Source organism: Neovison vison, chromosome 2 (genome assembly GCF_020171115.1).
Source record: "Neovison vison isolate M4711 chromosome 2, ASM_NN_V1, whole genome shotgun sequence".
NCBI classification, from domain to species: domain Eukaryota; kingdom Metazoa; phylum Chordata; class Mammalia; order Carnivora; family Mustelidae; genus Neogale; species Neogale vison.
In genome coordinates this window covers 210,771,366-210,787,793 of record NC_058092.1, presented here as the reverse complement: position 1 = coordinate 210,787,793, position 16,428 = coordinate 210,771,366, and the positions used below count along the sequence as shown (strand labels likewise).

The 16,428-nt window shown below is 44.6% G+C and overlaps 2 protein-coding genes across 8 annotated transcripts in view; both read left to right on the top strand.

The window, feature by feature from the left end:
• The window catches only part of HPSE2 (heparanase 2 (inactive)), a 700,195-nt gene extending 694,503 nt beyond the window's left edge, over positions 1 to 5,692 (top strand). Inside the window, exon 12 of the mRNA XM_044240286.1 lies at positions 4,297 to 5,692. Coding sequence (XP_044096221.1) covers positions 4,297 to 4,462 — 166 coding nt within the window. The 3' untranslated portion in view covers positions 4,463 to 5,692. The remainder of the gene's footprint in view (positions 1 to 4,296) is intronic.
• Positions 5,693 to 16,274: 10,582 nt separating this feature from the next.
• Positions 16,275 to 16,428, top strand: part of HPS1 (HPS1 biogenesis of lysosomal organelles complex 3 subunit 1) — a 33,347-nt gene continuing 33,193 nt past the window's right edge. For all 7 annotated transcript variants that reach the window (XM_044240282.1, XM_044240280.1, XM_044240281.1 and 4 more), the window contains exon 1: positions 16,275 to 16,331. The gene's annotated coding sequence lies outside the window, so the exon portion shown is untranslated. The remainder of the gene's footprint in view (positions 16,332 to 16,428) is intronic.

The following is a 16,428-nucleotide window of genomic DNA, read 5'->3' as shown; positions in this document are numbered from 1 at the left end:
TGACTCTTGGTTTCAGCTCAGGGCATGATTTCAGGGTCCTGAGGTTGAGCGCCCGGCCCCGTGTCAGGCTCTGCTCCTCCCACCTCTGCTCGCTCTCTCGATCTCTCTCTATCTCTCTCAAATAAATAAGTAAAATCTTTAAAATCTCTTGCTTGAAAAAAGCATGTGATGCCCCTCTCCTCCCAAAAAAGCTATTAAGAATTTTATAACAGTTTTAAGTGAACTTGTGTCTTATTAATCCCAGCAGTGTCTACTGGTACTTGAAAAATATTTACTATACTTTTAAATGAACTTTCATATTTCATTCCCAACAATATCTACTTACGTTGTCATTTGAGAACTATTTATTTCATTTATGAGCAAGATTTAACTAGCTTTTCATTGTGAAATAATCTTGGTTCGTGCATATGTTGGTGATGACCTGAAAAGAACAGCCAATCAGCCCAAGCTCATCCCCAGAGGCCAGGGAGCCATAGTTAGCATTGGGGTCAGGGGTACTGGCAGGACCCAAGCCTGGAGAGCTAGCCAGAATGGGGCTTCATTGTCCATGTGAAAGTGGAAGCACAGGGAGATGCTGAAGAGTTTAAAGCAGTGACAGAAATTGATTGCTCTGTCAGCAATGTGGCAAGCAGCAGGAGGAAGGCAAGGCAGGGGGCAAAGAGATCGGTTACATGGCAAGTTCTGAACTAAGGTAGTAGCAGTAGTAGAGAGAAAGAAGCAGATATGAAAAATATTAAAAGGTAGAATTGACTTTGTGACACCCGACGTGGGAATTGGGGGAGAAGTTTCAGATGGCCAGCTTTCTGGCTTAGGTCATTGGGTAGATGGTGGTCCCAACACAAAAAAGGCTAAGAAAAGGACAGGGTTTGAGGAGACCATTTTTACTTTGGACATAGTGGCTTTGTAGTTCCTGTGGGACAGCCAAGTGGAGATGACATTAGTTAGAAGAAGGATCTAGGCTATGTTTGGGGAGAATTGACATGGACAACAAAGTTCTGGGTGTGGGTGACATCACTCAGTGGGAGTATGGAGTAGGAGAAGAGGTCCAAGGACAAGGCACCAAGAACCCCAATATATGAGACAGGTAGAAGCGAACAGTCCCTCTTAACAGGCAACCACTTGCAGAAATGAAGGAGGAGGAGAATGGGGGTGAGAGAGAGATAGAGACACCATGGGAACCAAGGGAAGAGAGCACTTTAAGAAGGAGCCATGAAACTTGTCAGTCCTGAGAGCAGTCAAGTACAAGGACCAGTAAGTTTACCCGCAGCTATGGTGAAAAGAATTAATAACAAAACCCCATCTCCTACTTACGGGACTGGTTATGCTGTCAGAGCGTCCCATGCTTTGTACTTCACGTCCCTGGTCCTGGAGCCTACAGCAATTGCACAGCCGGGAAAGCTCTGGAAGGGAGGTGACTGTCTAAGTGAATGAGTGACTGGAATTAGAGATCTGTCCCCAGAATCTCAACCATGCTCCCTGGCTCAACCCACACTTGGGTTAGCTTTTTACAAATAACCAACAAGGAAAGCAGAATGGGTCCTGTTAGAGAATAACAATATAGACATTCAAAGGCTTGCTTATCACACTTCCCAGAACCCAGACATAGAGCAATGCTCTGGGACGGTGTGATGCTAAAAGGACATTTCCTCATTGCTTATGGGGGAGGCTTGCTCACAGTTCTGTATGCAAGAGGGATCACTGAAGGTCTTCAAGTAGAGCAGTGATATTAACTGAGGATGCATTGGAAAGATTAATTAGTATTATTGAACTTGTATTTGATGGTGCATATATATGTCTGGTTGTTGGATCTTCACACCACCTGAAACAAAATAATGAAAATACGCCGTGAAGACCTGTTCTGGCTTTTTTTTTTTTTTTTTTTTTTTGTCTTTTGCAATTGGACCCCTTCTCCTTACCCTACCTCCTACTCCAGTGAATAGGCTCTCTTCACCAGAGGTAGTCACTTAAATTTGGAGCAAAAGCTCCTTCCAGGTTTGATAAGGTCAATACTTACCAGATCTCAATTCTCCTACTTCTGTACTTTTCCAGAGGCAGGTCTGGCTCTCCACACAGGTGTCCCCTGCTCACTCTGTCATTCCTTAGTCACACCAATAAGAGGAGGGTGGCTGTCCCTCTGGCCTGTTGGATCTGGATCAGACCCAAACTTATCCATGTGGGACCAGGCCTGAGCCTGCCTCCCTTGCCTTGCCCTCTGTTGGGAGCAACTCACAGCTCACTTATCTCTGGGAATTCTCCAGTCCGCTGTGCTGACCACCTCTCTGCAAACCTGTCTACCACTCACAGAACAGCAGGAACACGGAACAAAGACCTCTATATCAGTGTGTAACATTTCATTCTCTTTACAACTCAGATGATATCACTGTACTGTCATCACATTGGAGGTCGGGCAGGACCCCAAAATAGTCATCACTATGCAACGTTGATTTTCTGAGGGTGACTCACGGCCTTGTTTCTAGGGTGGTCTGGCTCTGGCCTTTTCTTCTGACCCAGAAAACTGAGCTTCAATCTGGATACATGGCTGTCCAAGTCATTCCAGGAACAGCTGGGAAGTTTTTTGGATTCTGAACCACAGGCCAAGGATGGGTGATGAGCTACTTCCCTTTCTCCTAAGTGTACTCTGTATGTGGCCCTCTTCTCAGGATTGAAGACGGCTGGTACACAGGAAGAAGAAAAGCAAGAGGATGGGTGAGCAGGAGTTAGAAAACCCCTACTTTATCACCTACTCCACCATGTTGCTGGAACAGAAACATCCTTAAAATACGAGATATAAAGGACACCTAAGTGGCTCAGTCAGTAGAGAGTCCAACTCTTAATCATGATCTCAGGGTCATGAGATCGAGCCCCGAGTTGGTCTCCACACTGGTTATGGAGCCTGCTTAAGATTCTCTCTCCCCCTCTCCCTCCGTCCCTCCAGCCCCGCTCGCACGCTCTCTCTCCTTAAAAAAAAAAAGATTTGAAAACTCATTCTCAGAAAAAGGAGAATCATTAAGTGTCTCTCACCTCCTTCAGAACAAACCTAGACAAGTAACATGATGTTCATTCTCAAATCTCTCAAATAAATTAAAGAGATCTTTTAAAAAGGAGACTTCTGAAATCATCTTAAGCCTGTGCATCACTCCACAGGGAAAAATTCTTCAGGTGTACAATCAAACCGAGCTGCTATTGTGATTTTAAAAAGTAGGTGTAATACACTTCTCAGCTTCTGCATCATACTTTTCACTTGTCTAAATGATGTGTCTCTGGAACTAGACAGCCTGTATTCAAATCCTGGCTCCCAGACCCACAAGCTGGACCTTGGACCGGTCACTTAGCCACTCTAGGTAAAATGGAATCATGGCAATTTCTTTCTTGGAGCATGGCTGGAGTTTGTTTGTTTGTTTGTTTTTTCCAATTTATTTATTTTCAGAAAAACAGTATTCATTATTTTTTCACCACACCCAGTGCTCCATGCAAGCCGTGCCCTCTATAATACCCACCACCTGGTACCCCAACCTCCCACCCCCCACCACTTCAAACCCCTCAGACTGTTTTTCAGAGTCCATAGTCTCTCATGGTTCACCTCCCCTTCCAATTTACCCAAATTCCCTACTCCTCTCTAACGCCCCTTGTCCTCCATGCTATTTGTTATGCTCCACAAATAAGTGAAACCATATGATAATTGACTCTCTCTGCTTGACTTCTTTCACTCAGCATCATCTCTTCCAGTCCCGTCCATGTTGCTACAAAAGTTGGGTATTCATCCTTTCTGATGGAGGCATAATACTCCATAGTGTATATGGACCACATCTTCCTTATCCATTCATCCGTTGAAGGGCATCTTGGTTCTTTCCATAGTTTGGCCACTGTGGCCATTGCTGCTATAAACATTGGGGTACAGATGGCCCTTCTTTTCATGACATCTGTATCTTTGGGGTAAATACCCAGGAGTGCAATTGCAGGGTTGTAGGGAAGCTCTATTTTTAATTTCTTGAGGAATCTCCACACTGTTCTCCAAAGAGGCTGCACCAACTTGCATTCCCACCAACAGTGGAAGAGGGTTCCCCTTTCTCCACATCCTCTCCAACACATGTTGTTTCCTGTTTTGTTAATTTTGATGGCTGGAGTTTTTTAATGAGTTTTTCAAAAGTAAAACACGGAGCTGAGAGTTTGGGCATAGGAAGTGTCAGTAAGGGCTCCCTGGGCCAGTCCCAGACAGACTGGCAGGCAGTCCAGGGCTGCCCAGGCTTGGCTGTGATGAGGCACTGACAAGTCCCACGCTATTTGTCTTCGCTGTAGGTCAGTGCAGCTGAACGGCCAACCCTTAGTGATGGTGGACGATGGGACCCTCCCCGAACTGAAGCCCCGCCCCCTGCGGGCCGGCCGGACATTGGTCATCCCTCCAGTCACCATGGGCTTCTATGTGGTCAAGAATGTCAACGCCTTGGCCTGCCGCTACCGATAAACCCCCTCAAGCCCACAAGCCACCCGCAGGCCTGCTGGACTGCTTTCCACTCTCCTGCCCTAATCGTATCCTGATCTTTCAGACATCTTCGTAGCAACAAACCAGTCTGCTGCCCCATCCTGCTGGAATCAGCACAGACTTGCTCTCTAAAGAGACAAATGCCACAGCACGAGCTTTGCCTAGGGAGGCCACATGCACCCCAAAGGAAAGTGTACCCATCACCTGTGCCTATATAAGGATGAAGGTATGTGTGTGGAGCCGTAGGTACCCATGTGCACACACCAGGAAGAGAAGCCGGCGGTGCGCTCGCAGGACCCATGAAACTGCTCTCCGTCATCCGGGTCACACAGCAGTGTCACTATAGACCTTAGCCTGGGACTGCTTCCCGCAGTATGAGATGAGGAAGGAAACCACCAAGTGGGCCTTCAGGAGCCCAGTCCTCTTCAAACTCCTCTCCTTGTCTGTTCCCTGCTGTTGCCCCGGGTTTCCTGTCACCTCTCTTCTCACCGGGGAGCAAGTGGGTGGGTCAGCGAAGGCCTGCTGGGTGAGCTGTTTATGTCATTTCCTGGCTGATGTATGAGTGTGTGCATCTGGGTTTCTGGCAGTGGCATCCATCACTGGCTATTCCTCCGGGAGACGGGTGCTTCAGAAGTAAAATTGTAATCGTACTCCAGATTTGTAAGAGGGTTCTATTCCTCTGTGAATCCGGATTCCCCTTGGGTTGGAATGGGAGTCGGGTAACAATATTCATGGAGTGGAGAACAATGTATTAGGCACCACAAAAAGCAATCATCATCCATCATGTGGCTGGGAGGGAGAGAGTTTCAGCACAAAGAGAAAGCACACTGAACCACCGAAGGAACGCAGACACACACACACACACACACACACACACCCCAGCTGAACAAGCAAATAACCAGACTTGCATCAAATCTGAAGGAATCTTAAGGGCTTGTCAGTCAGGCCCCTAATGGCTTGTTTGACCAAAGTTATTAAAAAAAAAAAAAAAGTGTAAATCGAAAGTCATCCGCGTAAGACACAACCGAATCTGGCCGTCCTTCCTGTTCCCCCAAGGAGCTGTGTGCTTCTCCAGGCATTTACTAGGCAGAAATCTAATGTGGTAGTGAAAGCTGACCAGGTCGGCACTTTCCCAGACCAGCCAGTGTGAGCCCAGAGCAAAGCTTTCCATGTACTGCCTGGGGGAAGGGGGAGTCTGGAAACTGAGGTCTGATGGAGAACTGTGGGGTGGTGGGTGGGAAGTCCCTGAATCGGGCAGGGCGGAGTGGACTGATTTAAAGATTACGATAAACCTGTATGTTTCCAGGGGTAAGAGACAAATAAGCTGCCGCTGAAAAGACTCTGTCCCGTGGGGTTGATTTTCTTTCTCAGGATAAAGGACATGAAGGACAGGGCCGGGTGTGAGGTGAGACACAGGAGGAAGACGAGATAAGGGAGGAAGTTCTGGACTCCGCACGCAGAACAGGGAATCAGGGAGAGGGAAGCCAGCAGCTCCGCTCTGTGCTTGAGGAAGAGAGCGGACTCGGTTTTGCCGTGTGGGTCAGCGGGTCCGGAGGTGTGTGCTATGGTCAGCAAAAGGCGGGGGCAAGGACTGGGCTGGACCTGGTCAGTGGGCATGCCCAGCCTGGAGGTGGATGGAGAGAGGGGCGCAGACCCCAGCACCGCCACGCCCCAGGCTCCTCGGGAAGCTGGGAAGCCCGGAGCTCTTGCTGAAGCCTCAGCTCTGCGAGGCGAGGAGTAAGAAGTGCCCAGACTTGGGTAGAAAGCAAGGAGAGAAGTGGCAGAGGACAGCCCACGTGAGGAAGAGAGAGGAAAAGAGAGACAAAGAAGTTATCTCCCCAGACTTCGAAAAAGGCGTGCAGATAGCAAAATCTCCTCTCTACAGAGGTGCAGGCAGAGCTGCAGGCCCCCGATGAAAACACGAGTAGGCAGTGGTCCCGCGGATTTGGCCCAGGCCAATTTGCTTCTCCATGAAGGAGTCGCTGGTTCTACCCCCGCCTTCCTGAGAGGCGGGGAGAGGGTTCGGAGCTCACCCAGGGTCACCCAGGGCAGTGGGCGCCTGAGCGTGGAATAATCCAGTGCCTGTTCATTTAACCACCAAGCCCAGGGTTGCCCACTTCCCAGCCTCACCCCCTCCCCTGCTGCTTGAGTGCGGCCCAGCCTCCAGAGCTCCGTGCAAGCACGCTTCCTGTACATAAGTGCTGGCTCTTCCCTAAGCTTCCCAGCCTGCAGAAGATAGGTCGTTTCTGCTTCTTTGATCTTTCTTTCTGTATTAAATGCTCCAAAGAGGTTTAAGGGTTTTTTTGTTTGTTTGTTTTTAATTTTTTATTTTTTGTTAGTTAATAAAAAGGGAGGAGAGGGAATCATTGAAATTTATATTTGGGGTCCTGCAGTTCTAACTTTGCAACTGTCTCATGAAAGAAATAGTTGCATTATTCAAAGGATACTGAGAAACTCGTGATAATATTACATTCTTTAGGGATTTGGGTGCCAGGTATCTGTCCTGGCTTTTTCATTTTGGGGTGGAGGATAATTACTGAATCAGTAGGGATCACTTCCTGTGAGGGATTCCCCTATCGCACTCCCCACCCAAGACAGCCGGTGGCAAAACAGCCTCACAGTGCACACCAGGGGAGCGGATTGCCAGGCTGGGCCCTGGGACAAAAGAGTTCATCCACCAGCTTCCCACGAGACTTTTCCTCCCAAGACAAGACAGGGCTGAGATCATCTAAGACTTTCGAGCCACTTTACTTAAACTGAAGAATGGACTTGCAAAAATGCTTATTTGAAAGCATAATAAGGTATAATGAGAAGTCTGTGCCTTTTGTTGAGACAATTTTCTGTTCTTCCTGCCTCTAGGAATGATTTTCTTTCTCCTTTCTTATCACAAAGGCTCAGAACAAATTCTCATTGTTATTTGAAGAAAAAGTCTCAATTCTTCTCGTGCCCTGAAAAAGCTGCCACTGTGGGATATTAGCTTATCTCTTGATGGAGAAAAGCTTGAAAATTCCAGAACTGAGCTACAATGAGACTACAATTGAGACCCCCAGAACCGCTGTTGCTTATGGCCCATCACCCTGGTAGCCCTATCCCCTCCCCAGCAGTTGGGCCCAAGCCCTGCACCATCTAAAATGGCAGAGCTTGTTGGTGGATTCCACGTGGCCCTGAGCACCAGGAGGTGCTGAGGCCTCCTTGAGGCAGCCCAGGGAAGGACCCAGTGGGGCTATGAACTGATGAGGGGCTAAAACGGTCCTGGCCATGCCCCACACCTGCAGGTGTGCTCCTCAAGTGCACTGCAGGCCCATGTTTGGGAGGGATGCTGCTGCTGGATTTACCTTGGAAATCCACTGAGAGTGGCTTTATTTCTGAAAACAAAAGGGCAGTGTCTAAACTCTACAGAAGCAGAGATGAACCAGTCCGCAGTAAAGTGGACTAGCTGTTCTGATGAGTCGTGAGTAGGGTTGTGACCAACCAACTTTGGCTATAACATTTGGAATCCAGCCTCCCCTGGGCCCACCAGTGACCCTCCTGGCCGTTCGTTCCTGTGTTCTTCTGTAGAATAATTTAAAGGACCCCTCCCACCACCCACCACAGGTGATGAGTCTTGACATTTCCAAGTTCTGGAGAGCCAGGCAGCACCCAGGCATGCATTGGCTCTGAGGGCACTGCTCCTCCTGTCCCCACCACTAACAGATCTGGAAGTTTCTCTTTGTCTTCCAGACTAAATAATAAATCCATTAACTATTGCCAGAGAGGCAGTATTTTGCAAAGATCACTCTAAAACAGGAAAGCTAAAATATAAGAAACTAATCTCTTTGCCACCTACTTCCTTCCAAACACCAGAGCAGCCCCCCAGCACTCAGGAGGAGCAGAACAAGTTCCCAATGATGGCTCACAAATAAATCCCACTGTCCTATGCACCCAGCAGAGAAAAGGGGGGGGGAGGTTCCTCTTTATAGCCCACAGCATGAACTACTCTTCTAATTATTATACATGAAAATATCCTAGGATCCTTTTTCAAGTTGTAAATGTTATATAATAAATTATATTTTGGGAAGAAGCAAAAAGAAACCCAAGCTTTCTTCATCTGGAAGTTGGCAAAACAAGGACAGGAACACCTCCCAGGGAAAGTCTCTTCTCTGCAGGGGATTTGAACAGGTGTTAATATTTGCTTCCAAAATCAGATCATATTAAGGATTATATGAGCTTGGCAATTGCAGAGAGTTAGAGCCCATGAGGTAGTTTATATTTTGAGGTAACATTCTGTAAGTAATAAAATGTGAATATTCTAACTTTCTGTTCTCAGGGTGTTCTGTGGAGGATGGGGGCCACCGTTGTCCACACTACACTTTGACCCGATGAACTAATACATGGTGGGGATCACTGATTTCGTGATCTGCTGCCCTCTCCCTCTTTCCTCTTCCCCACAAGCTTTGCCTCCAGCACTCTAATCGGAAATTAAATGTTATTGTTCAAGTTAGAGGTCATTGACTATGTTAAAGTAACTGTTAACTGCAATAACAGATAAACCCCAGAATCTCAATGGCCTAACATAATCGATATTTATTTCTTGCGAACAGATCATGCAAAGTTCAGTTCATGGTCCATGGAGAAGTGGTTCCATTCTCCATAGCCCTTCAGGGACCCAGACTGGTTTTGGTAGGCGGTCTGCCATTTCAGCACTTGGCCTCCAAGGTTGCTATGGCCTGGCAGACAAAGACAGAGAGTGTGTAGAACCGTATGTGGTAGTGTAGGGGCCCACCTAGAACTGGCATGAATTCCTTTCACTCAATTCCACCAGCCGTAAGTCAGTCACGTAGTGCCATCTAGATGCAGGGGTTTCAGAAATGAAGTCCATGGTGGGACAGTCACTTCTCAACAATTACATTGCATTGCTCTAAATGGAGTGTCTTTGATCTCCGCCCCGTGCCCCACCAGATTCATACCTTGAAACCTAACACTATGTGATGGATTCCCAGTGTGACAGTATTTGGAGGTGGGGCCTTTGACAGTAACGAGATCATGAGGCAGGAGCATGAGCCCTTCATGAATGGGATTATAAAAGAGACTGTAAGGGTTCCTTGGCCCCTTCCACCCTGTGAGGACACAACTGAAAGGTTCTTATGAGCAAGAAAGTGGGCTCTCTTCAGACACTGAAGCTGCCTGAACCTCAGTCTTGGGACTTCTCAGCTTCTAGAACTGTGAGGAATAAATTTCTTTTGTTTGTAAGGTATTCTGGCTATAGTATTTTTATATAGGAGCCTGAACAAACGAAGACATTCATGAAAAAGGAACACAAAACACTGATGGACAGCTAGGAGACCAGAAAATGTATCAATGATATTGGGTCTCTCTTTAATTTGACAAGTGAGTGTTAGAAACGGATCGTGTGTGGTGATATCTAAATTCAAAGGATTGTTTGACCTTCAGAATGACCTCAAGGAGCTTTATTCTGCCCCTTTCCCTTCCCTTAAGTCCTGCCACTCCTGGTACTTAACTGAATTTTAGCAAAAACAATCTTTGTTTTGTTCCACTGCTGTCCAGTTAGGAAGCATCTAGTACTGGACACTCACTGTACCCTTTACCAGACACATCTGAAATCTAACTGATAACATCAAATAGCAAAGTGGGTTAACAGATGGCTAGAGAATCCTAGAGCCAATGGCTACAGACCAAATGGGTACCCACACTTGGAGATAACATGATTTCACTGGTTGACTGCACCTGGGGGGGTGGGCAGGAGACTATACTTTTAGGCAGTTGAAGGAGGCTGCTCTGTCCAGAGACCTTGATTCTAGTCCTGACTCTCCATCCACTGTGTGACGTTATACCAGTCATTGAGTCTCCCTGGAACTCAGAGCCCTTATCTCTACAATGAGAGCTTTGGATTAAGTGAGCTCTAGGATCACCTGAGACTCTCCAATGTCTGAGCCTGTATCAGATGGTCCATAAACACACACACACACACACACACACACACACTTAGATACACCTTTTAGATAAGTTTCAAAGTTAGCCTCAAATTTTTTGTCACTGTTTCTACATAAATGCAATGTGCCTTTCAGGATGCATGCACACAAAAATTAACACAGACAACACAATTTGGTGATTTTTGTTTCTAGAGGTGAGGTCACGGTTTTTCTTTGAGTTAATGACTTGACTACTCCCATCCAAATGTCTTCCAAGCAGCGATTTAGAGCAAATTTAATGTAAGTGAAGCATGCTTTGAAGTATATTCACCTTGTTATTAGGTTTTTGAAAGAAAAAAAACCCTCACTTTTGAGAAATTAAATTGAACTTTAAGACATGTACATGGCATTGCTACAGCAGCATCTGAAATGTAACACAGCAGAATTTTATCATGCGTACACCCGATATCCTAGAAATCCACTATTTATAGGTGGGGTGGGTCATGGAGAGGTGAAGAAATTGAAGGGGCAATGAAAGACAGGGGGTGGACAGCAAAAAGAATGAATAATCAAAATAATGCTAAGGGAATTGCAGGAAAGAAGAGCAACATAAATGGTAAATATATGGGCAAATTAAATAAATATAAAACAATAATGTCTCACAATTAGAAATGCATTACAATAGTATACATTTTAAAAGCAGACAAATGGGAAATATTCTAATATCCTTCCATTTTCAAGGAAGAGGCAAAAGTACCAATTTATATTAAACTTTGATAAGTCAAGAATGAATGTCTTAATCTCTAGAGTAACCGCTAAAAGAATATTAAAAGAGTGTATTATTTCTAAGTGAGTGGGGGCAGGGGAGTGAGTGTAATCAAAATAGAAAATAATTGATCTAAAAGAAAGCTAGAAAGAAAAGAAAGATAACAAAGAATGTGTGGGACGAATAGAAAGAGAAGTGTAAGATGATAGATTTGAACACAAATTTATTTGTAATGTTATAAAATGTAAACAGAATGCTCCAATTAAAATACAAAGATTGTCAGATGAAATAAAAAGAAACAAAGCCCAACTGAATGCCATTTAAAAAGAAACATCTAAAATATTAAACGGTAAAAGGATTAAAAAAAAAGATATGCCATGCAACAAAAGGTAATGTTAATAAGAGATAATAAATACTTTTGTAGAACAAAAAGCACTGTGAATAATGGAGAGGGAATTTCATAAAGAATTTTTAACAGTAAAACTTCTAAATTTCCATGCACCTAATGACAAACCCAATCTGTAAAGTAAAGCCTCACAGAAATAAAAGGGGGAAAGGACAAATTCACAATTGTAATAGGAGATTCTAAATACATTTCTTTCAGAAAATGACAGAAAAGGCAGCCCAAATCAGAAAGAAGAGAAAATTTCAGGAGACTAGAAAATCAACAAATTTCACCTAAATGAAATTTGATAGATAAATTTTAAAATGACATTTTAATCATATATATATATATATATATATGTATGTGTACATATATGAAGCAGGAAACTGTGACCTACAGTCAGTAATAATGTTATGCCAAGCTATACTGGAGCCTGAGGCCAAAAGAAAAATCAGAAATACTGACATGTTTATTATTGAAAACTTTGATATTTTGTTCATTACATATTTTTTGCATTAGTTTTGACTTTTAAAAACACTAATTAAAATAGTGTTAAGTTGATTACCAAGTTTTTTGACATCCCTTTAAACTCTACACTCAAGATGAGTATCTCTTCCACCCCCCACCCCAGTCCTGGTCCTGAAGCCACAAAGAAGATAAAAGGGAATCAAAGAAGTACCCAATAAATGTTTTTAGAGGCATAAAAAGAGAAATAAAGGGACAAAGAAAAGATGGGACAAATGCAAAACAAATAGCAAGATAATGACTGATAGACTTTAAACCATAATAATCAGCACATTACACCTGAGTTGTTCGCACACAATCTGACAATTCCGTCTGGCACAGATTGTCAGTCTGGATAAAAAATCAGACCCAACTGTATGCTGCCTACAAAAAAAAAAAAAATGTGTTTTACATATGAAGACTCAAGTGGGTTAAGAGAAAGAATGGAAGATTAAATATGCAGGGGAAGTAATATGTCTCCTCGACCCTCTTGGGCTTTCCAGCTAAGGCTGATACAAAACAGAGTCACTGGAGAAAAGCACAGAGATTTTATTTAGTAATTTTTAACAAGTCCAGGGGAACCCCCACAAGAATGAAGATCCAAAGAACTGACCAGGCCCAAGCATTTATATACTAGGTTAAAGAAAGAGTGGCGATTGTGGAAAAGCAACCGAACCATATGGGGAGACTACAGAAAGAGAAGTTATTTTAACCCAGTCTATTTGTACAGATTTCGCTCTGCCTAGACTCCTCTTCTCTGGAGAAGAAAGTTCCTTTCCTCTTGGAAAAGGGAGGGCATTTTTCCCATGGGAGTTCCATCTCCCGCTTGCAGAAAGAAAAGGGAAGGTCAGCAGGCCCTTCTTGCACCTAATGTGTTTCAAGTGCCTTAGCTCACAATAATCAATACGCCAAAGTGGCATATTTTGGGGTTGCATGTCCTGAACTCTTCCTCATGCCATGTTAACTAATCAAAATAAAGCTGTAGTGGTGACACTGTTCTCAAAGTAGAGTTAGTGCAATGAATAGGGTCAAAGATTAAAAGGTAATTTTATAATGATATAGGTGCTAATTCATTAAGAGAATATAACAATCATAATGTTTATGCAGCCAAATAACAGAGCTTCAAAATTTATGAAGCAAAACGTGGCAGAACCATGAAGAGAACTAGTCAAATTCAAAATTATAGTTAGGGAATTCAATATCACTATCTCAATATTTGCTAGGATAGTACACAGAAATTCATGAAGAAGAAAAGACTAAAATGTAGGTATCAACCAACTTGGCCTCGTTGACATTTATAGATCACTCAACCCACCAAAAGAAATATATATATTATTTTCAAGTACACCTGGAACATTCACCAAGATTGACCATATCCTAGACCATCAATAAATGTAAAAGGACTCAAGCCACACAAAGCATATTCTCTAGCCAATAGGCAATGAAATAGAAACACATTACAGGAAGATACCTGGAAAACCATCAAATAGTTGGAAATTAATACCATATTTCTAAATAATCCATAGGTCAAGAAATGATCAAAGGAAAAATTAGAAAGCATTTTGAACTCACTGAAAATGAAAATACAACATATCAAAAGTTGTGGGTCCTGAAAAACCAGTACCTTGCAAGAATTTATAGCAGCAAATCCCTTGTTAGAAAAAAAAAAAAAAAGGCAAAAGGTGTCAAATCAATGGGTCAGTTTCTACCTTAAGAAACCAAAAAAAAAAAAAAAAAGAGCAAATTAAATCCAAAGTAAACAGAAGGAAATAGTAAATAGTACAGAAACTGGCGAAATAAAAAACAGAAAAACCAGTGAAAATTATTGAAACCAAAAGCTGCTTGAGAAAATCAATAAAATCCTTACTGTGACCTGAATCCTTCTAAATTTATTGAACAGAATGGAGAATCCAGAAATAGATCCACTTACTTATAGTCAATTTATTCGAGACAAATGTGTCGAAGTAATTCAATGAAGGAAGGATATTTTTTTCAACAAATGGTGCTAGAAAAATTAGATATCTATATGCAAAAAAAGAAACATTTCTCTCACACTTTCTACAAAAATCAAGTGAAATGGATCAAAGACTTAAAGTGCAAAACAAGCTATAAAACTTTTGGAGGGAAACAGGAGGAAATCCTTGTGATCCTGAATTTAGGCAAAGATGATTTAGGCAATGGCACAAAACACACAAAACTTTCTTTTCTTCAAAAGTCACTGTAAAGAAAATGAAAAGACAAAGCCACAGGCTGACAAAAAAAAAAGGAAAAAGATACCTGTTAAAGAAATCATATAAGTAATAATAACTAAAAAATCCAATTTTAAAATGGGTAAATGATTTGAACACTTTACACATGGCATATAACAACATGAAAAGAAGTTCAACGTCATTAGTCATTAAGAAAATGAAAATTCAAACCCCAGTGGGATACTACAACAGACGTACTAGAATGTCTAAAATTATAAAAGGACAACGTCAAGTGCTAAGGAGGCTATAGGGCAGCAAAAATTCTCAGTGCTGGGGAGGTGGGGGGATAGGTGCAGACACTTTACCCTACAGCTCATACCATAGAGCTACCTCTCATACAGCCCCACTCTCCTACTCCTAAATATTTACCCAAGTAAAATAAAAACTTATATTGATACAAAAGCCTGGATAGAATTATAAATGGGTATATTGGGTTAAATCATAATTGAAAACATTTGTGCCAGAAGTGATACCATTTAGAGAGCAAAAAACCAAACCACATAATGGAAGAAAAAATTTGTAAACCATAGATCTACTAAGGGACTTGTATCCAGAGTATATAAAGAACTCTTACAATATGATAATAAAAAGACAGTTAATTTAAAACGGGCAAATGAATTGAATGGCTGTTTCTTGAAAGAAGAATGGCCAAAAAGCACATGAATGGCCAAAAAGCACATGAACAGATGCTGAACACCATAGGTCCTTAGGAAAACACAAATCGAAATCAGGAGCTATCACTTCATACCCACTAGGATGACTAAATAGAAACAGACAATAACAAGTGTTGACGCATATGTGGAGCCTTGGGACCCTCCTACTATGATGGCGGGAACTGGCAACTACTAGCAGTCGGAGGGAAGAATGGCAGCATGCCCATCTGATGGAATTTATTCAACCACTGAAAATTCGTGCTTATGAAGAGTCCGACAGAGGAAGCAAGGTGAATGAAAACAGCAGGATGAAGTGCGGACAGACAGACCAATCACAAGTGTGGGCTGCAGAGAGCGATGCCTACAGCAGGCCTGTGGAGCAGATGGGTACTTGGAAGGTGAGCCCTAAGGGAGGGAGGGACCAGTTGGAGGGGGGAAGAGAAGGATTGCTTGCTTTGTCTGCAGGTGGTGGGGGCATGAATTCTGGGACCCCGTCTTTCCCCAGGGGGTGTGCAGTCTGCGGGTCCCACCAGTCCCCACAACTCATCCCCTGCTGAGCCTCACCCAAAGCCCTCAGGCAGCACCAAGTCACCAAGGGGGTGACCTGGGAGGGAATTTACTCCCTTCCATGTCCTTCATCAGCAACCCCACACTTCAGCCACTCTAAATAACACAATTTAAAGAAAATCTTGAAAGCACAGGTTCTAAACAAAACCCCTAATGTGCAGCCCGCCTCCCAGATGGATTGAGAATCTTTACAGAGAATTCCAGCGTTGGCACTGTGGGGCCAAGCCGGCCCTTCTGCGGGCTGTCTTCTCCCCAGGCCACAGAAATCAAGCCACCTTGGGGCAGCTCTCGAAGGGGAACTGCGGTTCAGCAGGTAAAGCCAAAGGGTGGGAAAGAGCCGCGCGGGAGCCAGGAGTCCTGGGCTCTGATCCCGGCTCGGACCCTCTGCAAATTATTTCTTCTTCCTGGGCCTTGCTTTCCCCCTGTGTGAAGCGCGGTGAAAACCGACATGTCCCCAGTGCCTCGTGGGGAATCGCCGGCGTCGTGGCTGAGGGGAGGTGGGGGTGGAGCCCAGGCAGGTGCCCCTGACCGCTGCGGGTAGCAGCCCCCAACTCCACAGGCTTCCGCGAGCTCCTGGACGACCGGAAGAATGCGGCTGCGGAACTGCAGGAGCCCCTGCTCACAGGGCGGGGAGGTCGAGCGGAGCGAAGGGCCCCCGCGGGAACGCGCGACGCCGGGCAGAGGCTGGGCTCGAACCTGCGGACCCCGCACCCGCTTCCAGCCCCTCCCCGGGCGGGGCGGTGACGCGAGAGGTCACGTGATCGCACCCGGAAGCGCGCCCGGGGCACAGGCTGCTGGGCGGTGTGCTGCTGCCGCCGGTACGTGGTCCTCGCCCTCTTTCCGAGCGCGGCTCCCCGCTGCCCCTCCGTGGGCGGCGGGACTTCTTGAGCACCCCCCCTGGCCCGCGCGGCCCTC